Raw genomic sequence first — 22,685 nt, 5'->3', positions numbered from 1 at the left:
TCCTTATCAAATGGTAGGTTACTTATGAGTTATTGCAGAACGGACTAGAGTTAGAAGATGTCCTTCACACACAGCAATCTGTGGTTTGTATCAATACATATCTGTTGTCTTGGCTAAATTATGACAACTCTCTTAGCAAAATCTAGTAGAATTGCTTTGACAGCTGGCTGTATTTTGTCCTGCGTGGCCACACCTAACTAACGTCTCAAGTGGCAATGCATTGGCATGGCAAGTTGGGTTTGCTACGGAGACTTTGAACCATCTTGAAAACGTCAAAGCACCCTCGAGAGTGATCCAATACCAATCGATCCATCCCTTTCGGTGCCTTCGCGGGTATCCATCAACATCCCATCCCCCTCAAATGGTTAGGAACATCAAAGCGCAGATGCAAAAAAATTGTGATTGGAAATACGGATTTGCGAATACAAAAACGCCGAAGCTATATAAACCCTCAAAGGCAAATTTCATCGGATCCATCTCGCCTATAATGCAGGGTCAAACTATGTGGCCATAAGCTAAGATGAACATCATATTAATCAACGGCCGTGTCACTCTTAGTATTTCCTTGATAACTGGCCTGAAAAAATGAGCCATACACCCCAGACGTTAATAGTCGTGACTGAAGGGCATATCCTGATGTTATAACCAGCGTCTTAACTTGGATCCAATAACAAACAAACAGATAAACGAAAAATAAAAAATAAAAAATAAAAAATAAATACATGACACACGGACTAGACTACTAAAATTGCAAACAAATACATTTATGTCAAAACATACATATCATGTAAGGAAGGATGAGAGAAGCTAGTGTGGCGTGGCAAGAATTGATTTCGAGACGCACGAGGTGCTCCCTATATTACAGATACGCTCATCCTAGAAATTAATTCACAGCCACATAGCTAATTGGACCATACATGTATCAAACCTTGCTTGTTGCCAGTGTAAATTTCATTCCTTTCCTCATCATAGAATAAAGCTGTCACATCCTCAAGTGCTTCTCTAACAGTGCTTCTGATAGACGATCGACCTGTCTCACATCGTTGGCGAGGACTGATCTGAAGTGCAGGATCACTTGCTGATATCTTAGCTATGCACTTCCCCGTCAGAATGTTGCTCATATTGATCGAGCCAACTGCAGAAACTGCAGAGATGTACAAAATAACAGATTTAGGAATGCTGTATGTATATTGCAATCTCAACTAAGCAAGAAGAAAGAAATTCTAATTACCTTCACCTTCATCGCCACATCCTTCTTCAGCTTTGCAGTAGGAAATTATCAGATCTTGGTCACTGGTGATGTAAATGTTATTGGTATTACAATCAGGGTGCCACAGTAAATGGTCCTCGAAGGAGGTGACTAACTCCCCACGGAAGTTCCACACAGCAACTGTCCTGTTTCGAAATGTCAGGAAAAGATGGTTCTCGTATAGAAAGATGAATGCTGATGGTGTCATAAACTCTGTCCTGCTAACCTCAGTCAACTCTGAATCCCTCACCTGCTACATGGAAAAGGTAGCTGTTATCTGCAGGCTGGGAACTATCATGGAACTAATAGTAGCAGAATTAGGAAGCTTACATCAAGAATCTGAAGGTTCTCATTTTCTTGCTTGACTAGGAGCTTTTCATTGAATTGCTCAATAAAGTCAACCTTTTTGTTTCGGTGTAACAAGTGATTAAACGATTTCAACACACTTCCATCCTCGATTGAGAGTATCTTTAATGGAACATAACTTGGAGTTCTATTGAATATTAACAGCATTATTCCTGGGCTGTCACCATTATTTAAGCATATTAGAAGCTCAATAAATCATTCCCATAAAGACGACAAATACAGTAATATCTGATATAACTCTTATGGTGCAGATATAATAAAAAACAAATACCTGATTTTAATCTCCTGCACGTTCTTATCAGATATTGCATATAAAAAGTTGTAATTCTTGAGATCAAAGACCTTGTAGATGCTACAAACAGACATATTAGTTAATCAACACAAATTACTCCATGTTACGAAGGAATGTAGAATAAATTTATCAAGAATGGTGCATACCCATCCTGGGCTGAGTATGTTAGAACCTTTCCATTGACATCATCAAATTCAACAAAACCAGGCCACTTAAGAGATTCACTTTCAAAAAGAGGGAACCCAGCATCTAATTGGCTCCTTTTGATGTACCTGCCAGTAATTAATTTAAAGCAGAGTGAAATTTAGAATGCCCTATTCACAATATATGATGAAGTTGCTAATAGCACTGAAGACTAGCTTTCTCACAATATGCAGAAATTGGTTGCAAAGAAACCATCAGAAGGATAAGAACTTGAGGTAAGACTTGAATCAGTTGAATTCCAATCCTTGACAACAAAGAATTTTCACTTTGCTAAATTTATAATAACATCAGGCTTCAACTACTAAAGATATAACGCGATCTCATTTTTCCCCTACTACAGTTTAACAAACTCAGTAGTTGTTCGCATCAGATAAAACACATTCATATGAGATGACATCTCAAAGCAACAGTTAAGAGTCCTAATCTAATCCAATTGATACATTATTTCACTGGTTCGACAAAGTTCACAGCCAGACAGGCTAAACATAAGTTAAATCACTTTAAGCTTTAATTTGGATTAAGAGTCTAGTTTGCCTATGAAATATGGATGACAGCAATTTCATAGTCCACTTGTTTGTCAAAGCTAATTCATGTAATAAATTAAGATATGGAACATATTCTTCCTCCTAACATAGTAGTCCAGTATGATAGAAACCAAGCAAAGAAAAATTCATACCAAACCCTTTCCAATGACACACTAGGTGAAATAATAAGATTCTTACTCTATTGGAGTTGTCCTGCACTTCAAGGAACTGAAATGATCAGATGCATAAACTGAGACTGTGATAAGTGAATCATTATTCTTATTATAGAAGAGGCTTCTAATCACTTCATCAGGACTTATATTCAAAAAGCATATCCGTTTGTTAGTTGCTGTCAAGAAAAAAAAGTTCGTGTTAGCACTAACAATCAAGTAAAACACATAATGACCCCAAAGAGAAAAAAACAGATGCTCATCCAAAAAGCTTACTCCGACTAAAAGCTGCACATAGTCCAGATTGTGCAAGAGCAAATATAATATCCTTTGCTGAAACAATCTCAATGATTTTTGATCTCTTTTTTAGAAACTGTAACTTCACAAACCAGTGAACATTGTGATCATAGGTGTCAAACTCTTCCTGCACACAAAATGATTCAAGTTATCAGATAACAATACAGGCTCTAATGAAAGCATAAACTGCAGCATGTTGACATCTATCCAAAATCCTATTTTCAGACCAAATAAGATTAAGATGTCACCATGTTTAAAATATCCATCACACACAAATTCAACAAGGGTAGATGTTTGTAACATACTTCTGACATGACCATGTCTTAGACATACTCATTTAAAATAATTAAACAATGGTGTAATTATCCAAGTTTGTGTTAAACACTTTGAAGCAATAAGTTGGTGAATAAATATATCGTTCAATACAGTACTGTCATGTACAAATCTCATGGAGAAAGTAATAAGTTGGTCGATAAATATATGGTCAATGCAGTATGTTCTTTTTCACAATTCTGGAAACTTCCTCTCCGTCTTAAAATTGGAGCTGCCCTTAGTGAATCTACAAGAATAAGTTTCTGGTTTCACTAAGTAAACAACCGATAGTTAACATCTGAACCAGTAAGAAATAACTAAAGCTCTCCAGCGATTTGAACTCAATAGGCTGCCGCAACCAAACTTGCATCAAGAATTAAGCGACCTCATGCAATATTTCTCAAGAAAAGGGCCTCTTACACAACTAGCAAAGGTTACTTTCAGATGGGTTATTTGGTGGATGTGGAAGGAGAGATGTAGCAGAATCTTTGAGTGTCAATACACAAACAATGCTCAGCTCTTGACAGAGATTATTAGAGACTTAAGATCATGCATGAAGCACGATCTCAAAATGGAGCACTTTACACGAAGAGAAAAAGATATTTTTGTCAAATTCAATTTTGCTATTAGCTAAAGATTTTGGGCATGATGTTAAATGTTGTACCCATTGGTAGTCTTGTCATATCTTAACATGTTGGCTACAGTTAGGAGTTAAAGTCTACAGCATGTGTAGTCATAACTACCACATGTGTACTCAATGAATTACCTGACTTTGTCTATGACTTGTATAGACAAAGCTATTTGTAGAAACTTTACACATAATCAATTTACTTTTACTTACCAAAAAAAGAAATAACTAAAGCATGCCAATGTCAGTATCATTTAATAGATAAATCACCTTGGTGTCTTTAGAACTTATATGATGTGTGTGTCCCAAGGCTTAAAAGATGAACAGTTAAAACTTTTAGCAAGTAACAGAAAGAAGAGTGAAACAGACCAATAATGAATAGAGAAACACAAATTAGTCCATGAAAAAAAATATGGCAGAACAAGTTAAGATCTACATTGGATCTCAACCTGAATCGCCACATCTATCCTCCTGAGAAGAAGTTTGGTTTCAAACTCAACAGGCGTGATCATACATGTTGGGTGTCTAAGCACCCATACAACCAACAGCTCAGTGCTCTCCACGTTTCAGGTGAAGATACTCAGGGTATAGGTTGGCCACTAATGAGCAACCTTAAACTTGCATGTCTCTTTAATTATCAGATAATTAAATGACAGTAATAGATTATCAGTTTCTTTGCAGGGAACTACATACATTATGTGCATGAGTAATAGACATTGAATATGGTAATAATGTAACTATCTAAGTGCTATACATTATTAAATATTATGTAAGCTCTAAAGGATAGACAAATCTCAGGAACAAATATCACCATTTACAAAGATTGTTAAGGGACAAACTTAAGACAACCTTTGAGACCAGGGAAAAGTTATATGAGTGTTTTTCCATCCTTTGCACACAACTATTTACTTTGTTAATCAAATCTCCCACAAAAATCATTATTTAGCAACATACTGGTCTTCAGCCGTTCCCCATGAACCATTTGCATCGTGGTGCAAACACTTCAAATCATCGAAAAGGCCACTTGGAAATTAGCCTCTCCACCTAAAACCGTTCGGTTGATTGCTCCAACCTTGCATGGTGATAACATCCCAGCAACCAACACCATTCCAACCCACATTTATATAGAATAGGACAACACTGCACTTACTTCAGGCTGCACTTTGCAGGTCGATGAAAATTTTGAGGCATAAAGCTAAGCACAGTCCTCATAAGAGACCTCTGGTACCAAATCAAAGTCCAAAATCCAACCGTTACACGCATTCTTCATTATCCCGAACGAAAAAATCACAATCCCCAGCAAAGTCAAACTTCCAAACCCTAATCGCAAGCTACCACCATAAAGCCAAACGCCACCGGGAAACCCTAATTTCAGTTGCCCTAATTTCCGCACGAGCTAAGTAATGGGAGACGAGCAGCCCAATATGTACCTGTAGCTGGATGTTACGGAACTTCTCGGCAGCGTCGGAGGCGGCACCGCGGGCCATGCGGGGAAGGGCACCGATCTCGCGGCGCTGGAGCTTCCGCACGGAGTTGACACAGTCCCGTTGCCTCCCACGCTTCCCGGAGCAGGAAGCGGCGGCGTCGCAGCCTCGCTTCTTGGCTGTTACGCGGAAGCGTACCCGGACCGGCGTCTTCTTGTGGTTCTCCATCCCCCCGCTCGTTGCGTGCCTCCTCCAATAACAATCGGGGGGAGGAGGAGCTGAAGTGAGAAGAGAGAGAGAGAGAAAGAGAGAAAGAGAGAGAGAGAGAGGGGGTTAACAGGGGAGCGAAGAGGGGATCGAATAGATCGAAGATTAGGGTTAGGGCTTTGGCGAGAGGAGAGAGAGAGAGAGAAGGTCTCGACTCGCCTCGCGTCCTCCGACTGATATAAAAAGAAGTTCCGAGTCTTCGTTTTCTATGAAAATGGGATCTGATTAAACCGGTGCGCGGTTTGAAATTTGAACCCGGTTTAGCCCGATAACCCGAAAACCCAATTTAAGCCGGGTCGAGTACTGACTCTATAAGGCGCAATCCGTTAAGCTTCGGGTCGGGTGTGCATCTCCGACCTTTTTTTATCACTTATTTTCCATTTTAATAATTATCGTGTTCTTATCCAACCCGATTAAGCAAAATTTCTCCGACCTTTTTTTATCACTTATTTTCCATTTTAATCATTATCGTGTTCTTATCCAACCCGATTAAGCAAAATTTAGTATAGGATTTGAGAGGAGTGTGGCATGAACGAGTTTGAGTACTTTGGTAATTAGCCGATCGCTATGATATATATATATATATATATATATATATATATATATATATATATATATATATATATATATAGTTGTTGGAATACTCGTGCATATCCGACTCAATTAAATCAACCTTTATATCGTATTAAATGATAGTTGATTATGTTTGAAAATGAATAAAATCATATTTATGAGTGTTTTTATTTATCTAAAAAGATCTAAATTAATCTAAATGAACGGGTATGAAAAGGAAACTCATTAATCGTGTCAGAAAATATGATTTAGATTTAGATGACGGTAATTAATAATTATTAATATTCAGTGGCAATTATAATGAATATAGATATTCCTAAAAAATAAAAAAAATAAAAAAAAAAAATTTAAGTAAAAGTAAATTGTTTATGTGTAAAGTTTCTATAAATAACTTTGTCTATCTCATAGACGAAGCCAAGTAACTCACTAAGAACACATGTAGTAGTTATAACTACACATGCTATAGACTTTAACTCCTAACTGTAGCCATCATGTCATGATATATACCAAGACTATTTGTGGGTACAGCATTTAACATCGTGCCCAAGATAATTATCTAATAGCAAAATTGAATTTGACAAAAATATATTTTTCTCTTTAGGTAAAGTGCTCCATTTTGAGATCGTGCTTCGTACATGATCTTGAGTCTCTAATAATCTCTGTCAAGAGCTGAGCATTATTTGTGTATTGACACTTAAAGATTCTGCTACATCTCTTCTTCCACATCCACCAAATAGCATATCTGAAAGTAACCTTTGTCAATTGTGTAAGAGGCTCTTTTCCTAGGAAACATTTCATGAGATCGCCTAGTTCCTGATGTAAGTTTGGTTGCGGCAGCCTATTGAGTTCAAATCGCTGGAGAATCTCCTTTCATATCAATTTAGTATAGTCACAAGCAAAATAGAGGTGGTCAATAGTTTTTTCTTGTTGCATACAAAGGAAGCATCGATTAACATGATAGATACATCTTCTCTTCATATTGTCTATTGTAGGTAGTTTATTAAGAAGAGCCTGCCATATACATAAGGAATGTCTTTGTGATCCCGGTCGATTCCATATCCAACTGCTTGGGATCCACTTGTTATTTCTTTACCTGATTTGATTCTGTTAGGATCGAAGCAACACTAAGAGGGGAGGGGGGGGGGGGGTAAATTAGTGCAGCGGATTAAAACTCGTAAGTTTGAAAACGATTTTGTAAATGCGTAGATATTTCGATTCAACAATGAATGACTTGGTGAAAGTAGCTCAAATAAAGTGAGAAGATAAAAACTGAAAGCTTGCTGCTATGTAAATAACGGTTTAAGAAAGGTAAACACTCACACATTCAAAGAACACACCAATTTAAAGTGGTTCGGTTAAAATGACCTACATCCACTTACGAAGCCATCTTCGATGAGGCTCCCAACTTCCACTAGCAAATCACTTTGAAGGGGAAGGACAAATACCCCTCTTACAATCTTTTACAAGTGGTTCACACTCTTACAGATTTTTCAAAAAGAAAGAGGGAGGTGAACACTTAAGCTATTGAAAACAAGACTTGCTAAAGACTTTGCTAAGGCTTTTTCTCAATCTCTAACTTCTCAAAGGTTATATTCTCTGCTGAGAATTGAGGGGTATTTATAGACCCTAAGAGGATTCAAATTTGGGCTCCAAATTTTGAATTCTCTTAGGTTCCCGATGCTGACGGTGCCACCGCCTATCAGTGTCTGACACTGATAGTGTACTGGCGATGCCACCGCCCAGTCCGACGGTGCCACTACCGGACCTCTCTGGTACTGGGCGGTGCCACCGCCGGAACTCTCGGGTTCTTGGCGGTGCCACTGCCTAGACTATTTCAGCTCACTAGTTGGGCTCCAAACCAGTCCGAACTTGGGCCCAATTGACCCCTAATCAGGTTATAGGATTAACCCTTAATCCTAACCTTAATTATATATAAACTATGAAATTAAGATAGAGTCCTAAGCAAGTTTTTAACCGACAATGTCGAGTTTCTTTCCGGCGAACTTTCGACGGACTTCCGATACACCCTCAGATTTCTTCCGGCAAACTCCCAACAGGCTCCCGATCTTGTGGCGAGTTCAACGAGTCTTTGGCAAGTAGCTGATCCTTCTTGGTGATCTCCATGAACCTCCAACGATCTCTCCAACGGACTCCCGAAAACTTCGGTAGGTCCCCGATTTCCTCTCGGTTGGTTCCGGCAGCATCTCCGACGAATCTTCGGACTCTCGAACACCTATCGAACTTGACTCCGGTAGACTTGCTTTATGTCTTCAAGCTATCATAGTTAATCTTGCATAAGTAAAGCAAAACTTCGATCTAGACAATTATGCTAGTCATAGGTGCCCAGCAAGCCAATCACGTGAGTGATGGCACGTGTGACTTGATACAGAATCTTTTTGCTTATTATATTTTGGCGTATATCACTTTATAACTATGGCATAAATGCATACATATATTATGATGTCCTTGGATTTATGCAATGGGAATCGGATCGTGATGAGATCACGATAATGAGATCGATTCACCTTTAAACACATATCCTAAATAATCCCGGTCATAGGTTACTCGAGAGGGACATCGTGATAACTGGATAGACTGGTGTGCTGTATGCCCGTCCATATGATGGATGCAGCTGGTCTCATAGTTGCTCGTGTAGGGACAATAGGGATACAGTACAGGTGCTAATTGGAGAATGAGTTCACTGATTGATCCGCTTACGGAATGCTGGATGGTTGATGATGCCTTATTGTCAGACAGTGATTTCGTAGTCCTAGTGGTGTATCTGGTCCTTAGACTTGAGAAACCAAGGATGTCCTGTATGAGTGCTCCACTCTTTGATACCAGATTTATAGGTTTGGCTGTCTCAGATCTAGTACAGCTGGTCATTGGGAGTGGTAGTCGACCTTACGAGGGCTATTGAGTGTCGATAGAGGATCATCCACTCTCGGCGTCATGAGAGGAATATCCCATGTGTTCTTGCTCAGACAAATCCTTGGCCAGGGTCATTCGGGTTGAGAGAGAAAGAGTTCTCCGGGAGAATCCGATTAGAGCGAGACTCGAGTAGAAACCGTATGGGTCCGACAACACCATGCTCGATATACGGTCTCTAGGATATTAGATGGATGAGGGATTATAGGTACACGGTAACTGAGGACAGACAGGTCCAATGGATTGGATTCCTCTGTATCGTCTGGGGACTACGGCGTAGTGGCATAGTACTTCCGTAGTCGATGAGTCAAGTGAATTATTATAGAGATAATAATTCACTGAGTTAGAAGGAGTTCTGACAGGTATGACTCACGGCCAGCTCGATATTGGGCCTAGAGGGTCACACACATATGGTAGGCATTGCGATGAGTAGAGGTTCGGATATGAGATATCCGACGGAGCCCTTGTCTTATTGGATGTAGATCCAATACCCACTAGGGGAGGACCCATTAGGGTTTGACAGGGGACCTCTATAAATAGGAGGGATTCAGAGCCTCATAGGCTAGAGCCTTTGCTTGCCTTTCCTATTCTCCTCTTCCTCTCCACCTGAGATCAGGCCTGGACTTTTTGAGGAGCGTCGTCGCAACCCTGCTGTGTGGATCACCGCTAGAGAGGAGGACGCTTGACCTCCTTTACCCTCTCCTAAGGATCTGCAAGGAAACAGGGATATACGATCTCCCTAGGTAACACAATCTACTCTATACGCAGTTTCATGTTTCGCGAATTTTTTGCGCACCAATCTTCGCACGACGACGAACATCTTTTTGGGAATCGGGGATTTTGTTTTCTTGTTCTTCCGCTGCGCATGTGATGTCGCCCCCAAGATTTCCTAACAGTGGTTTCAAAGCCAGGTTGTTCGTGCGAATGATTGGTTTTGAACTGCGTGTGTTGTGTTTAGGAAGAATTTTGACGTCAAAATCGTTGACGCAAAAACAAGGAAGGGCAGCAACAGTTGCTGCCCTCGATCTACGTGCGTGAAGCGCAACCGAAGGCGGGCAGCACAGGGGCTGCATTTGCAGTAGCCGGCCGGCGGCCTGCTTGTAGCAGGCTTGCTGCCGGTGGGGCTGGCAGCCCACGGGCAGAGGCGCCGTAGGGCAGCGGCGCCTGCTGCCGCTGCTCCCGCGGGCGAAACCCCCCCCACAGGGGCGGCCGCCCAGCGGGACAGCACCCCCTGCGGAGGCAGCGGCGCCCGAAGGGGGCGCCCACCCACAGCGGCAACGCCGCCAGCGGGCGTGTCGCCTACAGGCGAGGGCAGTGCCCTCATTCGCCGCACTGGCCGCCGCCGGCAAGGTGGCGGCGGCGACACCAGCGTAGGGGGAAAGGGCATTAGGGTTTTCTGGGCAAAAGATAGTTTTGCCCCTCGGAATTTGAGAAATTCCAGTTTTTGTCTTTTTTCCAAATTATGAAAATATCCCTATAAATTCAGAAATTCCCTACATGTCCCTGATTTCAGAAAATATTAATTAATTAAAAGGTTTAGTTGATTATTATTTTTATTATTATCTAGTAGTCCTACATAATGATGATTATTTATACATGTGATGTATGATGTGTGGACGGATGATCATAGACCGTGTGATGTGTGTACTTGTGATTATTATTATTGAGGTCTGCGAGCCTCCATTATATTTCTCGTTTATTGTCGGGCCTGCGTGCCTATGATTAAGTTGTAATCACATGAGGAGGCGCAGCGGGAGCGTGGATGCGATAGCGGGACCCACGAGACGGACGATCGTGATGCATGGATATGCATCAAGATGTCGACGGAACCGACGAGGACGAGATGGACGATCACAGGGCATGGAGATGCACCGTTGCACACATAGATCTTGATGTGAGTGATTAGGCCTACTGGGTCGGGCCTAATCATATTAGGTTGTGGTCCATGATCATCTGGTGTGATTGCTTATACACATACTAGATATGTATATATATTTGCATGCGATGTAGATATATATTAAATATGTATATGTGTGACATGTCATATTAGGAGACCAAAGCATAGAAACATCTCTCGATAATATTAAGTCGGTAAACGTGAGGCAATTAGATTGACCCACTTGGCCTTCCATCGTTATAAGTAGGAACCGATTCCCGGTGTAGGTTGAGTTGGTCGAGTCCCTCGAGACTCACCTATATCGCGATTCGCTATCTTGCTTACGACATAGAGATGTCACCGGTGACCTGAGGGCATGGTATACTTGGTCGAGTCCCTCGAGGGTATATCATCAAATCAGACTCATCTTGTAACGAAGGTATTGACTTAACCGAGCATCATGGTTGGTCGAGTCCCTTGAGGCCATGGTGATTCGGAGGCCGAATAGGACGGGAATCACAAGGAGTTGTGATCGGCAAGAGTTGCCTACCTTTTAGGCTTAGTGTGATTGGTCGAGTCCCTCGAGGTTACACTAAGACGCTGATTGGATCTTGATCCCCAACTAGAAGTCTGCCGGAGACTTCCGTTTCACGTGCTGAGGGTGTCGCGTGACTCGTTAGTAAAATAGTGGGAGCATATTAAGATAGAAGTCCATATCTTGATAGTTTATTTCTTGCAAAATCTGCATGTTATTCATTTCTGCTGCATCTTTATTTTCAGAAAATGTCGCTTTTAAATCCCTTATGTGGCATACTTGATGTCAACCGCCTCACTGGTCCAAATTATACGGATTGGCTCCGTAACTTGAGAATTATTCTCACAGCGGAGAAAATCGTGTATGTCCTTGATACAGTGATGCCTACGCTGGAAGAAGGGGCAAGCGAGGATGAGATCACTCGCTACGTGAAGTACATTGATGACTCCACTATTGCTCAGTGCTATATGTTGGGCTCTATGACTCCTGAGTTACAGAGACAACATGAAAAGATGGATGCCAGATCCATTCTCCTACATGTCCGTAAATTATTTGAGGAACAGGGAAGGACTCAGCGATATGAGATATCTAAGAGCCTCTTCCGTGCTAGGATGACTAAGGGGACACCGGTTCAGAACCATGTCCTAAAGATGATTGAGTGGATAGAGAAACTCACAGGTCTAGGAATGGTCCTAGAGGATAACTTGTGTGTGGACATTGTGCTTCAGTCCCTACCAGATTCCTTTTCACAGTTCATAATGAATTTTAATATGAACAAGTTTGAGGTGACTCTCCTAGAGCTCCTCAATATGTTGAGGGAGGCAGAGAGTACTATTAAGAATGAGAAGCCAGTTCTCTACACTGGTGAGACCAAAAAGAAAAGGAAAGCAGAAAGGTCCCTTAAGAAGGGAAAGGGCAAGGGCAAACCAGGTAAAGCAAAGGTTGCTAAGAAAGACCTAGTAAATGACAAAGGCCAATGCTTCCACTGTGGTAAAGATGGGCACTGGAAGAGGAACTGCAAAGAGTACCTTACAGAGAGGGCGAAATAGAAGCTTGGAGAAGCTTCAGGTACATTCATGATCAATCTCCAATTGTCAGATTTTTGTGATAGTGCATTGGTATTGGATACCAGTATTGCTTATCACATCTTCAATTTATTGTAAATTCTAGCAAAGTCGAGGGGAGATTGGCGAGAGGAATATTGCATAAAGGTTTGTTTATGCAAGACATTACTCCACATATCATGAATGTAAGTGTCTAAGAGGAAACGAGAGGAGGTAAATAGTGTATACCTATGACATTGTAGGCTAGGTCATATCCATGAGGGAATGATTCAAAAGTTGCTAAATGATGGATATCTAGATCAATTTGACTATGTGTCATCTGCAACTTGCGAGCCTTGCCTTCGTGAAAAACTGACCAACTCTCTATTTAATGAAACTAGAGAGAGAGCCACTAAGTTGTTGGAACTCATACATAGTGATGTATGTGGACCCATGTCAACTCATGCCATTGGAGGTTACTCCTACTTCATTACATTTACTAATGATTTCTCAAGGTATGGATATGTGTACTTAATGAAGTACAAGTCCGAGGCTTTTGAGAAATTCAGAGAGTATAAGAATGAGGTGGAGAACCAGACTGGAAAGAGTATCAAAACTCTTCGATCAGATCGAGGAGGTGAGTACTTAAGTATAGAGTTTACTCAGTTCCTCAAGGACCATGGGATATTATCCCAATGGACACCTCCTTATACACCTCAGCTCAATGGTGTCTTTGGAAGGAGGGATCGTATGCTATTAGATATGGTACGGTCCATGATGAGTTTCACTGACCTACCCATCTTATTCTAGGGATATGCCCTAGAGACCGCAGCTTACCTTCTGAACAGAGTTCCAACTAAGTCGGTAGTGTCTATACCATATGAGATATGGAAAGGGAAGAAGCATGATCTTAAGGTTGTTAAGATTTGGGGCTGCCCTGCCCACATTAAAAGACACAACCCCGATAAGTTAGAATCAAGGACAAAGCGATGCAAATTTGTGGGACACCCCAAGGAAACTTGTGGGTATTATTTCTATCATCTCGAGGACCAAAAGATCTTTGTAGCTAAGAGAGTAGTGTTCCTTGAGAAGGAACACATTCTTGGCGGAGACAGTGGGAGAATGATAGAGTTGAGCGAGGTTGGAGAACCAAGCTCAAGCACCACTCTACAGCCCGAGTCTGTTCAGGTACCTAATACACAATTTTCAACTTCACGCAGGTCTGATAGAGTATCTCATTCTCCTGAGAGATATGTGGGACATTTTAGAGGAGAGGATGTTGAGAATATTGATCCTCAGACCACGAGGAGGCTATTATGAGTATAGACTCCGGGAAGTGGCAAGAAGCCATGAATTCTTAGATGGATTCTATGTACTCCAATAAGGTTTGGAACCTAGTTGATGCGCCCGAAGGTATTGTACCCATCGGTTGCAAGTGGATCTTTAAGAAAAAGATCGGAGTAGATGGAAAGGAAGAGACCTATAAAGCAAGGCTAGTGGCTAAGGGGTATCGTCAAAGGCAAAGTGTTGACTACGACGAAACCTTCTCACCCGTAGCAATTCTAAAATCCATCAGAATTCTATTGGCTATTATAGCACACCATGATTATGAGATCTGGCAGATGGATGTGAAAACCGCATTCCTCAATGGGAACCTTGAGGAGGAGATGTATATGATGCAACCTGAGGGATTCATGTCCAAGAAATGCCCAGATAAGGTGTGTAGGTTGCTTAGATCCATTTATGGACTAAAGCAAGCTTCCCGAAGTTGGAACATAAGATTTGATGAGGTAATCAGATCTTATGACTTCGTTAAGAATGAAGATGAGCCTTGTGTGTACAGGAAGGTAAGTGGGAGCATTATCACCTTTTTGGTGTTATATGTGGATGACATCCTGATCATTGGGAATGACGTAGGAATGCTATCCACAGTAAAGGCTTGGTTATCTAGACATTTTTACATGAAGGACTTAGAGGAAGCATCCTATATCTTGGGGATTAGAATCTATAGAGATAGATCCAAGAGGATGCTTGGCTTGTCCCAGTCCAGGTACATAGAAACCATTGTCAAAAGTTTTGGCATGGAATATTCCAAGAAAGGGCGAACATGGATATGATACCTTATACCTCAGTAATAGGGTCTATCATGTATGCCATGCTATGTACTAGGCCTGATATAGCATATGCTCTGAGTGTCACGAGCAGGTATCTGGCGGATCCAGGCTTGGAGCACTGAAAAGTAGTAAAGTGTATCCTTAAGTACTTGAGAAGGACTAAGGATCTTTTACTAGTATATGGAGGTAATAGCCTTAAGATTGAAGGCTACACTGACTCAAGTGTTCAGTCTGATGTCGATGATAGCAAGTCGAATTCAGGGTATGTGTACACCTTGAATGGAGGAGCAGTATGTTGGAAGAGTTCCAAGCAAGATACTACTACTGACTCGACCACAGAGGCAGAGTATATTGCTGCATCAGATGTAGCAAAGGAGGGAGTCTGGTTGAAGATGTTCATCACAGATTTGGGAGTCATTTCGGATAGCGAGAAGTTGACTTCCTTATATTGCGACAACTATAGGGTGATTACTCAAATAAGGGAACCCGGGTCTCATCAGAAGTGCTCTGAGGAGGTTCCAACTTATCAGAGAGATCGTAACCCGAGGAGATATAGTAGTGGAAAGAGTTCCATCTGAAGATAACATTGTAGATCCACTGACAAAGCCGTTGTCTCATTTTGTCTTTGAGCGTCACAGGGGTCCGATGGGGATCAGACACATAGGTGATTGGCTTTAGGTCAATTGGGAGATTGCTAGTCATAGGTGCCCAGCAAGCCAATCACGTGAGTGATGGCACGTGTGACTTGATACAGAATCTTTTTGCTTATTATATTTTGGCGTATATCACTTTATAACTATTGCATAAATGCATACATATATTGTGATGTCCTTGGATTTGTGCAATGGGAATCAGATCGTGATGAGATCACGATAATGAGATCGATTCACCTTTAAACACATTTCCTAAATAATCCTGGTCATAGGTTACTCGAGAGGGACATCGTGATAACCGGATAGACTGGTGTGCTGTATACCCGTCCATATGATGGATGCAGCTAGTCTCATAGTTGCTCGTGTAGGGACACTAGGGATACAGTACAAGTGCTCATTGGAGAATGACTTCACTGATTGATCCGCTTACGGAATGCTAGATGGTTGATGATGTCTTATTGTCAGACAGCGATTCCGTAGTCCTAGTGGTGTATCTGGTCCTTAGACTTGAGACACCAAGGATGTCCTGTATGAGTGCTCCACTCTTTGATACCAGACTTATAGGTTTGGCTGTCCCAGATCTAGTACAACTGGTCATTGGGAGTGGTAGTCGACCTTACGAGGGCTATTGAGTGTCGATAGAGGATCATCCACTCTCGGCGTCATGAGAGGAATATCCCATGTGTTCTTGCTCAGACAAATCCCAGGCCAGGGTCATTCGGGTTAAGAGAGAAAGAGTTCTCCGGGAGAATCCGATTAGAGTGAGACTCGAGTAGAAACCGTATGGGTCTGACAACACCATGCTCGATATACGGTCTCTAGGATATTAGATGGATGAGAGATTATAGGTACACGGTAACTGAGGATAGACAGGTCCAATGGATTGGATTCCCCTGTATCGTCTAGGGACTACGGCGTAGTGGCCTATACTTCCGTAGTCGATGAGTCAAGTGAATTATTACAGAGATACTAATTCACTGAGTTAGAAGTAGTTCTGACAGGTATGACTCACGGCCAGCTCGATATTGGGCCTACAGGGTCACACACATATGGTAGGCATTGCGATGAGTAGAGGTTCGGATATGAGATATCCAACGGAGCCCTTGTCTTATTGGATGCAGATCCAATACCCACTTGGGGAGGACCCATTAGGGTTTGACAGGGGACCTCTATAAATAGGAGGGATTCAGAGCCTCATAGGCTAGAGCCTTTGCTTGCATTTCCTATTCTCCTCTTCCTCTCCACCTCAGATCAGGCCTGGAGTTTTTGAGGAGCATCGCCGTAACCCTGCTGTGTGGATCACCGCTAGAGAGGAGGACGCTTGACCTCCTTTACCCTCTCCTAAGGATCTGCAAGGAAACAGAGATATATGATCTCCCTAGGTAACACAATCTACTCTATACGTAGTTTCATGTTTCGTGGATTTTTTGCGCACCAATCTTCGCACGATGACGAACATCTTTTTGGGAATCGGGGATTTTGTTTTCTTGTTCTTCCGCTGCGCATGTGATGTCACCCCCAAGATTTCCCAACAAATTACTCCTAAGTAATCAAGTTGTTCGACATGTCATTGGTCCCTCGACGCTTCATCCGATTCTTCGGTGCATCGTCCTCTCTTGCAGCCTATTGCCCAATCAGCCAATTGACTCCGCAACTCCGATATCCTTAGCGCAATACCCGCTCTTCTTGGCCTGATGCCCGAATCCATGGCCCGAAGCCTTCTATCGATATGTCGATCGATCCATCGGCCCGACGTCCAATCTTCTAACATGTTCCTCCAGTATAACATGATTTTCCTACTTTAATTGTCTCATCCTGATTGAAGCATCCTACGTCACTCAAAACACAGATTAAATCATAAACACATATCAAGTGGTTTCATCATCAAAATATAAGATTCAACAGATTTCATACAGATGTGGCACTAAATTTGCCATTGTCATGAGGGCAAATAAGTATATCTGAAGGGTTGTTTCTGATTGGAATAGCTATGATAGTCAGCCAAAGTGATAACATTTCAGATAAAAATAGGTTTGGGGAGACACCAAGTACCGTTAGAAATGAACTCAGAAACCTTTCAATCTTTGGGAGCCCTAAGGTCTTTTCGTATTCTGTCATCATATAATTGAAATATACTCTTCCCTTCCACTAAAGGATCGTACCACATATTTATTCTTGTTCCAGAAGAGATTGCATAAGAAATGTGTTTGATCAACTAATTCCTTGCCTTTAAAATTCCTTTCCAAGCTGCAGAGTGGTATGTTCTTATTGAAATTTCCCAAATTGATTCCTTTGAAAGAAACCTAACAGAAACCCAATGTGACCCTAAGGAACATTTATTTTGTAAAAGATCCCACAATTACTGTACTGGACATGCTTTATTCCAATCTCTAGTATTTCTCAAGTTCAGCCCTCCTTCTTTCGGTTTGCAAATGCTATCCCAATTTACCATATGCATTGCCTTATCATTTGTGTCATTCTAAAAAACGTTCATTAATAACTGTTCAATATCTTGGAGAACTCCAACAAGCAGAAGAAATGCATTAGACCAATATATAAAGTAAGAGTTCAACACCGAACGGATGAGTTCAAGTCGTCCTGCTTTTGATAGAAGCCTATTTTTCTAAGAAGAAATTCTATTCTTTATTTTTTGCAGAATAGGTTAATAGTGGGTTTTATGAATGCTTGCGGATATGAGTGGGAGACCCAGATAAGGAACTGGCAGACTTCCCTCACTAACCCCCAGAGTGTGTGCAATAAAGTCGTTGTCCTCAATGCAAGGACCGACTTTACTTTTCACTTAATTTAACTGAAGACCAGAAACTATACTAAAGTCGTTCAGAATAGTAGCCAGGTTTCTCACTGAAGTTGAATCATTCTGGAGAAAGATAAGTAAATCATCAGCAAAAGTTATGTGTGATATGGAATAGAACCAGCATTGGGTACCTTAATGCTGTCATTCAAGATTGCCTATTCCAACATACAGCTAAGTCATTCCATTATAATAGTAAAGAGATATGGAGAGAGTGGATCACCTTGTCAGATGCCATTCGTGCTCCTAAAAAAACCAATAGGTGAGCCATTAAAGAGTATTGAAAACTTTGGAGTTTCCAAGCAACTTTGAATCTAATTAACCCATTGTTGTGGGAAGTTCATATCAATGAGCATCTTATAGATAAATTTCCTATTAATTGAATCAAAGGCTTTCCGTAAATCAGCTTTAAAACAGATTTTCGTCCCTCTTGCTTTTGAGTGCAGATCCTTAACCAAGTCATTAGCAAGCAAAATATTATGATGTATACTTCTTCCTTTGATGAAAGCTGCCTGATTTGGACTAATGATCTTATGTATTACCTTTTGCATTCTATCGGCCAACACTTTGGAGATGATCTTATAAATAAAGTTGCATAATGATATGGGTCGATAGTTCTCTAGTGAATCAGCCCCTGCATTCTTGGGAATTAAAGAAATAAAAGTGCAATTCATCTCCCTAAGAATATGACCTGAAGAAAAAAAATGTTGGTAAGACTTAATCACATCATTTCCAATAATAGACCATGCAGTTTAATAAAATTCAGTTAGAAATCCATCTGGACCAGGGCTTTTGTGCTTCGGTGACTTAAAGATAACTCTTGCAATTTCGTCATTTGTAACTGGAGCATTAAGGATTGAAATGACATCCAAATCAAGCTTTCTAGTTGGCTCCATATGAATGTTATTAGGTTGCACCGCTTGATTGAGTAAGGAATAAAAAATTCGCTCAGTGTATGCTTTAACCTTATCTAAATTCTCAATAAGGTTACCATATTTGTCTTTGCATTTTCTGATGCGATTAACGGTCCTTCGAGTTGCAATGGAAGCATAGAAAAACTTAGTATTGGAATCCCCTAGAGTAAGCTAATGCTGTCGAGACTTCTGCTTTGCAAAACTTTCCTCCTGCTTTAAGGCTTGCATGAAGTTATTTTTGGTTTCTATCTTTTTATAGATAAGATTCTCATCTTGGGGCTAAAGTTGTAGCTCATGTTGTATTGCCATTAGTTCCTTTCTGCAAATTTAAACTCGGGGGTAATATTTCCAAAGATGTTTTTATTCCACTCCTTAAGTGTTGCTTTGTAGGCTTTGAGCTTTTGACATAAGATGTAAAGTGGCGAACCATGTATATTAATATTCCAAGCCGATATGATAATATCAAGGAACTGAGGATCTGTACTCCACATGTTAAAGATTTTAAATGGTTTCTTGCTTTTGGGTGTTGCTTTGTCTGCGTGTATATACATTAAGGAATGATTAGAAAATAATAGTGCATCATACTCAGGAAGTGAATCAGGGTAAACTGTTAACCATTTTTGGTTAATCAAACACCTGTCAAGTCGAGCCATTATTTTTCTGTTAACACCACCTTGATTACTCTAGGAGAGCTAATTGCCCACAGATTTCATATCAATCAATGCGATAGTGTTTATGTAATCATTAAAACTTTGAAGCTAACTTTCGGAAAGCTGTCTACCCCTCACTTTTTCATTTGTATATCGAATAGTATTAAAGTCACTAAGAACAATCCAAGGCACATTAAGACAGTCATTTGCAATGTTAGTCAGATCAGTCCATAGTATATTTCTTTCTTGCATACTGTTTGAAGCATAAATACCAGTAAAATTGAATTGACAGCCATTCTTTTTGTCCTCGACCTTAAGATGAACGAATTGATCAGTAGTAGAAATAAACTAAGCATTAATGGAGATAGGATGCCAAAAGACCCATATTTTACAAAATGTTTCACTAGAGTCATTGGTAAACAGTTATGCGTCCGGCCATATTAAATTCTTTTGAGCAAGAACACGCAATTGTTTAATTTTCATTTCCACGAGAATAGCAATATCACATACAGCAGACTTGATTATTTTGTTGAGCTCCCGACATTTTTCAGGCTTATTAAGTCCTCGAACATTCCAGCAGATTATCTTCATCAGAAATAAAACAAATGGAAAGGAAGTAGGTATTCATCTTATGACTTTAAATGAATAATACCATCCTTTTTCTTATCCTTAGATTTTACATTTTCCTCTCGCCCAATATCCTTACCTTTTAAGGCTTTATTCCTATATTTATCCATTTCATCCACGGCTATCAAATGTTTAAACTTTGTACCTTGGGTCAAGCAGTCTTGGTTGACATGGTTTGTTGAAGCGTGATAAGATTGTTGAGGCGCAATATTCTGGTTAGTGTGGCTTGTTGGGGCACTAGATAGTTGAGGCAGAGTATCTTTGCTAATAAGGATTGTTGGGGGCTGAGTTTGTTGTGATAGAATATCTTTACTGGTGAGGTTTGTTGGTGCTTGAGTTTGTTGAGATATAAAGTCTTGATTGTTGCAATGAGTAGATATTTGAGTTCCTGGACGGATCCGATAATATAAGAAGAGATGAAGTTTCTATCTTCTACTTCTCCTGTCCACGAGTACCATGAGAAGCTTCTGTTGTGGAAGACTCTGACATAATAGAGAGAGATAAAGTTTCTGATTTGTACTGTCTATAGTGTTGTACCTACGGGTCAGAATGCTCAATCGTATTCGTCACCACCAGTTCTACTACCACTGAAGGAGACGCGCTTTGTTGCTGAGACACCTGACTTGGTCGGTAGATCATATTAATCGGTTTCGGAGTTTGCTGACAAGCTTCATTTGTATGACCAAAAGATAAAGCAACTCTGACATCGTTGTGGCTTCCACAAATATGAGACATGTATCTTACGAGTGTTCCCATCAAGATCACGATAAAAAATCTCATTTGGGAGATCTTTGTCAGAAGAAACCAGTATACATGCTCGGGCAAATACTAATCTCGTCTATGCATATGTTGCTTTGTCAATGTAAAGTGGCTATCCCAAGATGCTGCATAACTTTGCTATAAAACGTTGACTCCAAAGATATAGAGGACGTCCTTGAAAAGATACCCATAAAGGAATAGATTGTAGGCTGTCTAACTCCGAACGAACGTCAGGAGATTAACGTCGTAGAATCTTTGGGTTATCGCAAATAGTCCATAACCCTTCAAGGACCCATTGCAAATCTTCTTCCGAATATAGCTTGCAAACAAAGAAATCGTTTGGGTTATCGCAAATAGTCCATAACCCTTCAAGGACCCGTTGCAAATCTTCTTCCAAATATAGCTTGCAAACAAAGAAATCGTTTTCCAACATATGAAGATCAAATGCCGATGTTCCCCATCTAGTTTTGATAAATGAGGATAATAAGAAATATAATGTTTCGAGTCCTATCACATAGTCAACAATCACCATAGATCATGTCTCAATCAGCTCTACAGAATCAGTAGTCTCATACACAGCAATCTTTTTATCAGCCTGAATTTCTAGAGCAAAGAAATCTAAGCTGAGATCCGGACTTCCAACTGGAGCCTTGAAGAGGCTAGTCCAAGACCGAGGGTCACTAGAATCAGAGCATTTGGTCGTAATCTAGAGCGCGACCTGCTTCAATATTGCTTCGTCAAAGGAATATCTCGCCGGAAAGAAGATAATGGAAGAACAACTTGAGAGATAAGGGCAGAGGGCCTCTCCGTCAAGTCTATCCTCCCGCCACCGTCGCTAGTCCCATGCGCCATCGTTACCGTGTCTCTATAGCAATTGGGAGGGCTGCACACTCTCCTATGTTCCACCGAGCATAACAGTAACACCGTTCCCTTCTTTCCACTTGCCCTGACCCGCCGCCTTTACCCTCCTCTATTCCTCGAGAGGAAGAAGAGGAACAGAGGGACGAGGGTGATGCACGTGCGAAAGCCTCTTCCTCTGTTCCACGAGAGAAAAAAGAGGAGCTGCCGCAGAGCCACCGCCTCCTCCCCTCTTGTCCTTCTCGGCCACCGAAGAAGAAAAAGAAGTTGCTCTGCCCGAATCTCTTCCCCTGGTCGCCTGCCTCCTCCTCTGTTCCGCGAGAGGAAGAAGAGGAGCCACCGCAGAGTTGTGGATTTGCGTGCAATTTCTGTTGTTTTTCTTGAAGTTTCTTCTTCACTGTTTCTCCCCCTTCGCTTCCTTCTCCGATCTTGCTGGCCAATCTCGCTGTGCACCAGCCGTCGCAGAAGCGTGCTCCGGGCCCCTTTTCCCCGATGAGAAGAGGAAGAAGGAGAGCAGGGGAAACGGGGCGGTGCAGAGACAGTTTCTTCCTTCCGGGCACCGCTTTCTCTCTTTGACAGCACAGAGATCTTGCCGTTTCCTTCTGCGAAG

At 41.2% G+C, this 22,685-nt stretch overlaps 1 protein-coding gene across 2 annotated transcripts; it reads right to left on the bottom strand.

Annotated features, from left to right (window-relative positions):
- Positions 1-735: 735 nt before the first annotated feature.
- On the bottom strand, positions 736-5,909 carry LOC135583309 (uncharacterized). Of its 2 annotated transcripts, none has more exons than XM_065183538.1 (8): positions 5,473-5,909; positions 3,082-3,229; positions 2,834-2,984; positions 2,054-2,179; positions 1,887-1,967; positions 1,580-1,772; positions 1,232-1,502; positions 736-1,144 (listed from the first exon to the last, which is right to left on the bottom strand). In XM_065183538.1, exons 1-8 carry the CDS (start codon positions 5,692-5,694, stop codon positions 903-905), a joined length of 1,434 nt encoding a protein of 477 aa, XP_065039610.1. In that variant the 5' UTR covers positions 5,695-5,909; the 3' UTR covers positions 736-902. The 2 variants fall into 2 exon arrangements, with proteins under 2 accessions (XP_065039610.1, XP_065039611.1); XM_065183539.1 differs by having other exon boundaries at positions 1,232-1,499; positions 5,473-5,907.
- Positions 5,910-22,685: the final 16,776 nt, after the last annotated feature.

This window comes from Musa acuminata, chromosome BXJ1-5, assembly GCF_036884655.1.
Source record: "Musa acuminata AAA Group cultivar baxijiao chromosome BXJ1-5, Cavendish_Baxijiao_AAA, whole genome shotgun sequence".
Classification (NCBI taxonomy): Eukaryota; Viridiplantae; Streptophyta; class Magnoliopsida; order Zingiberales; family Musaceae; genus Musa; species Musa acuminata.
This window is presented reverse-complemented; position numbering and strand designations above follow the sequence as displayed.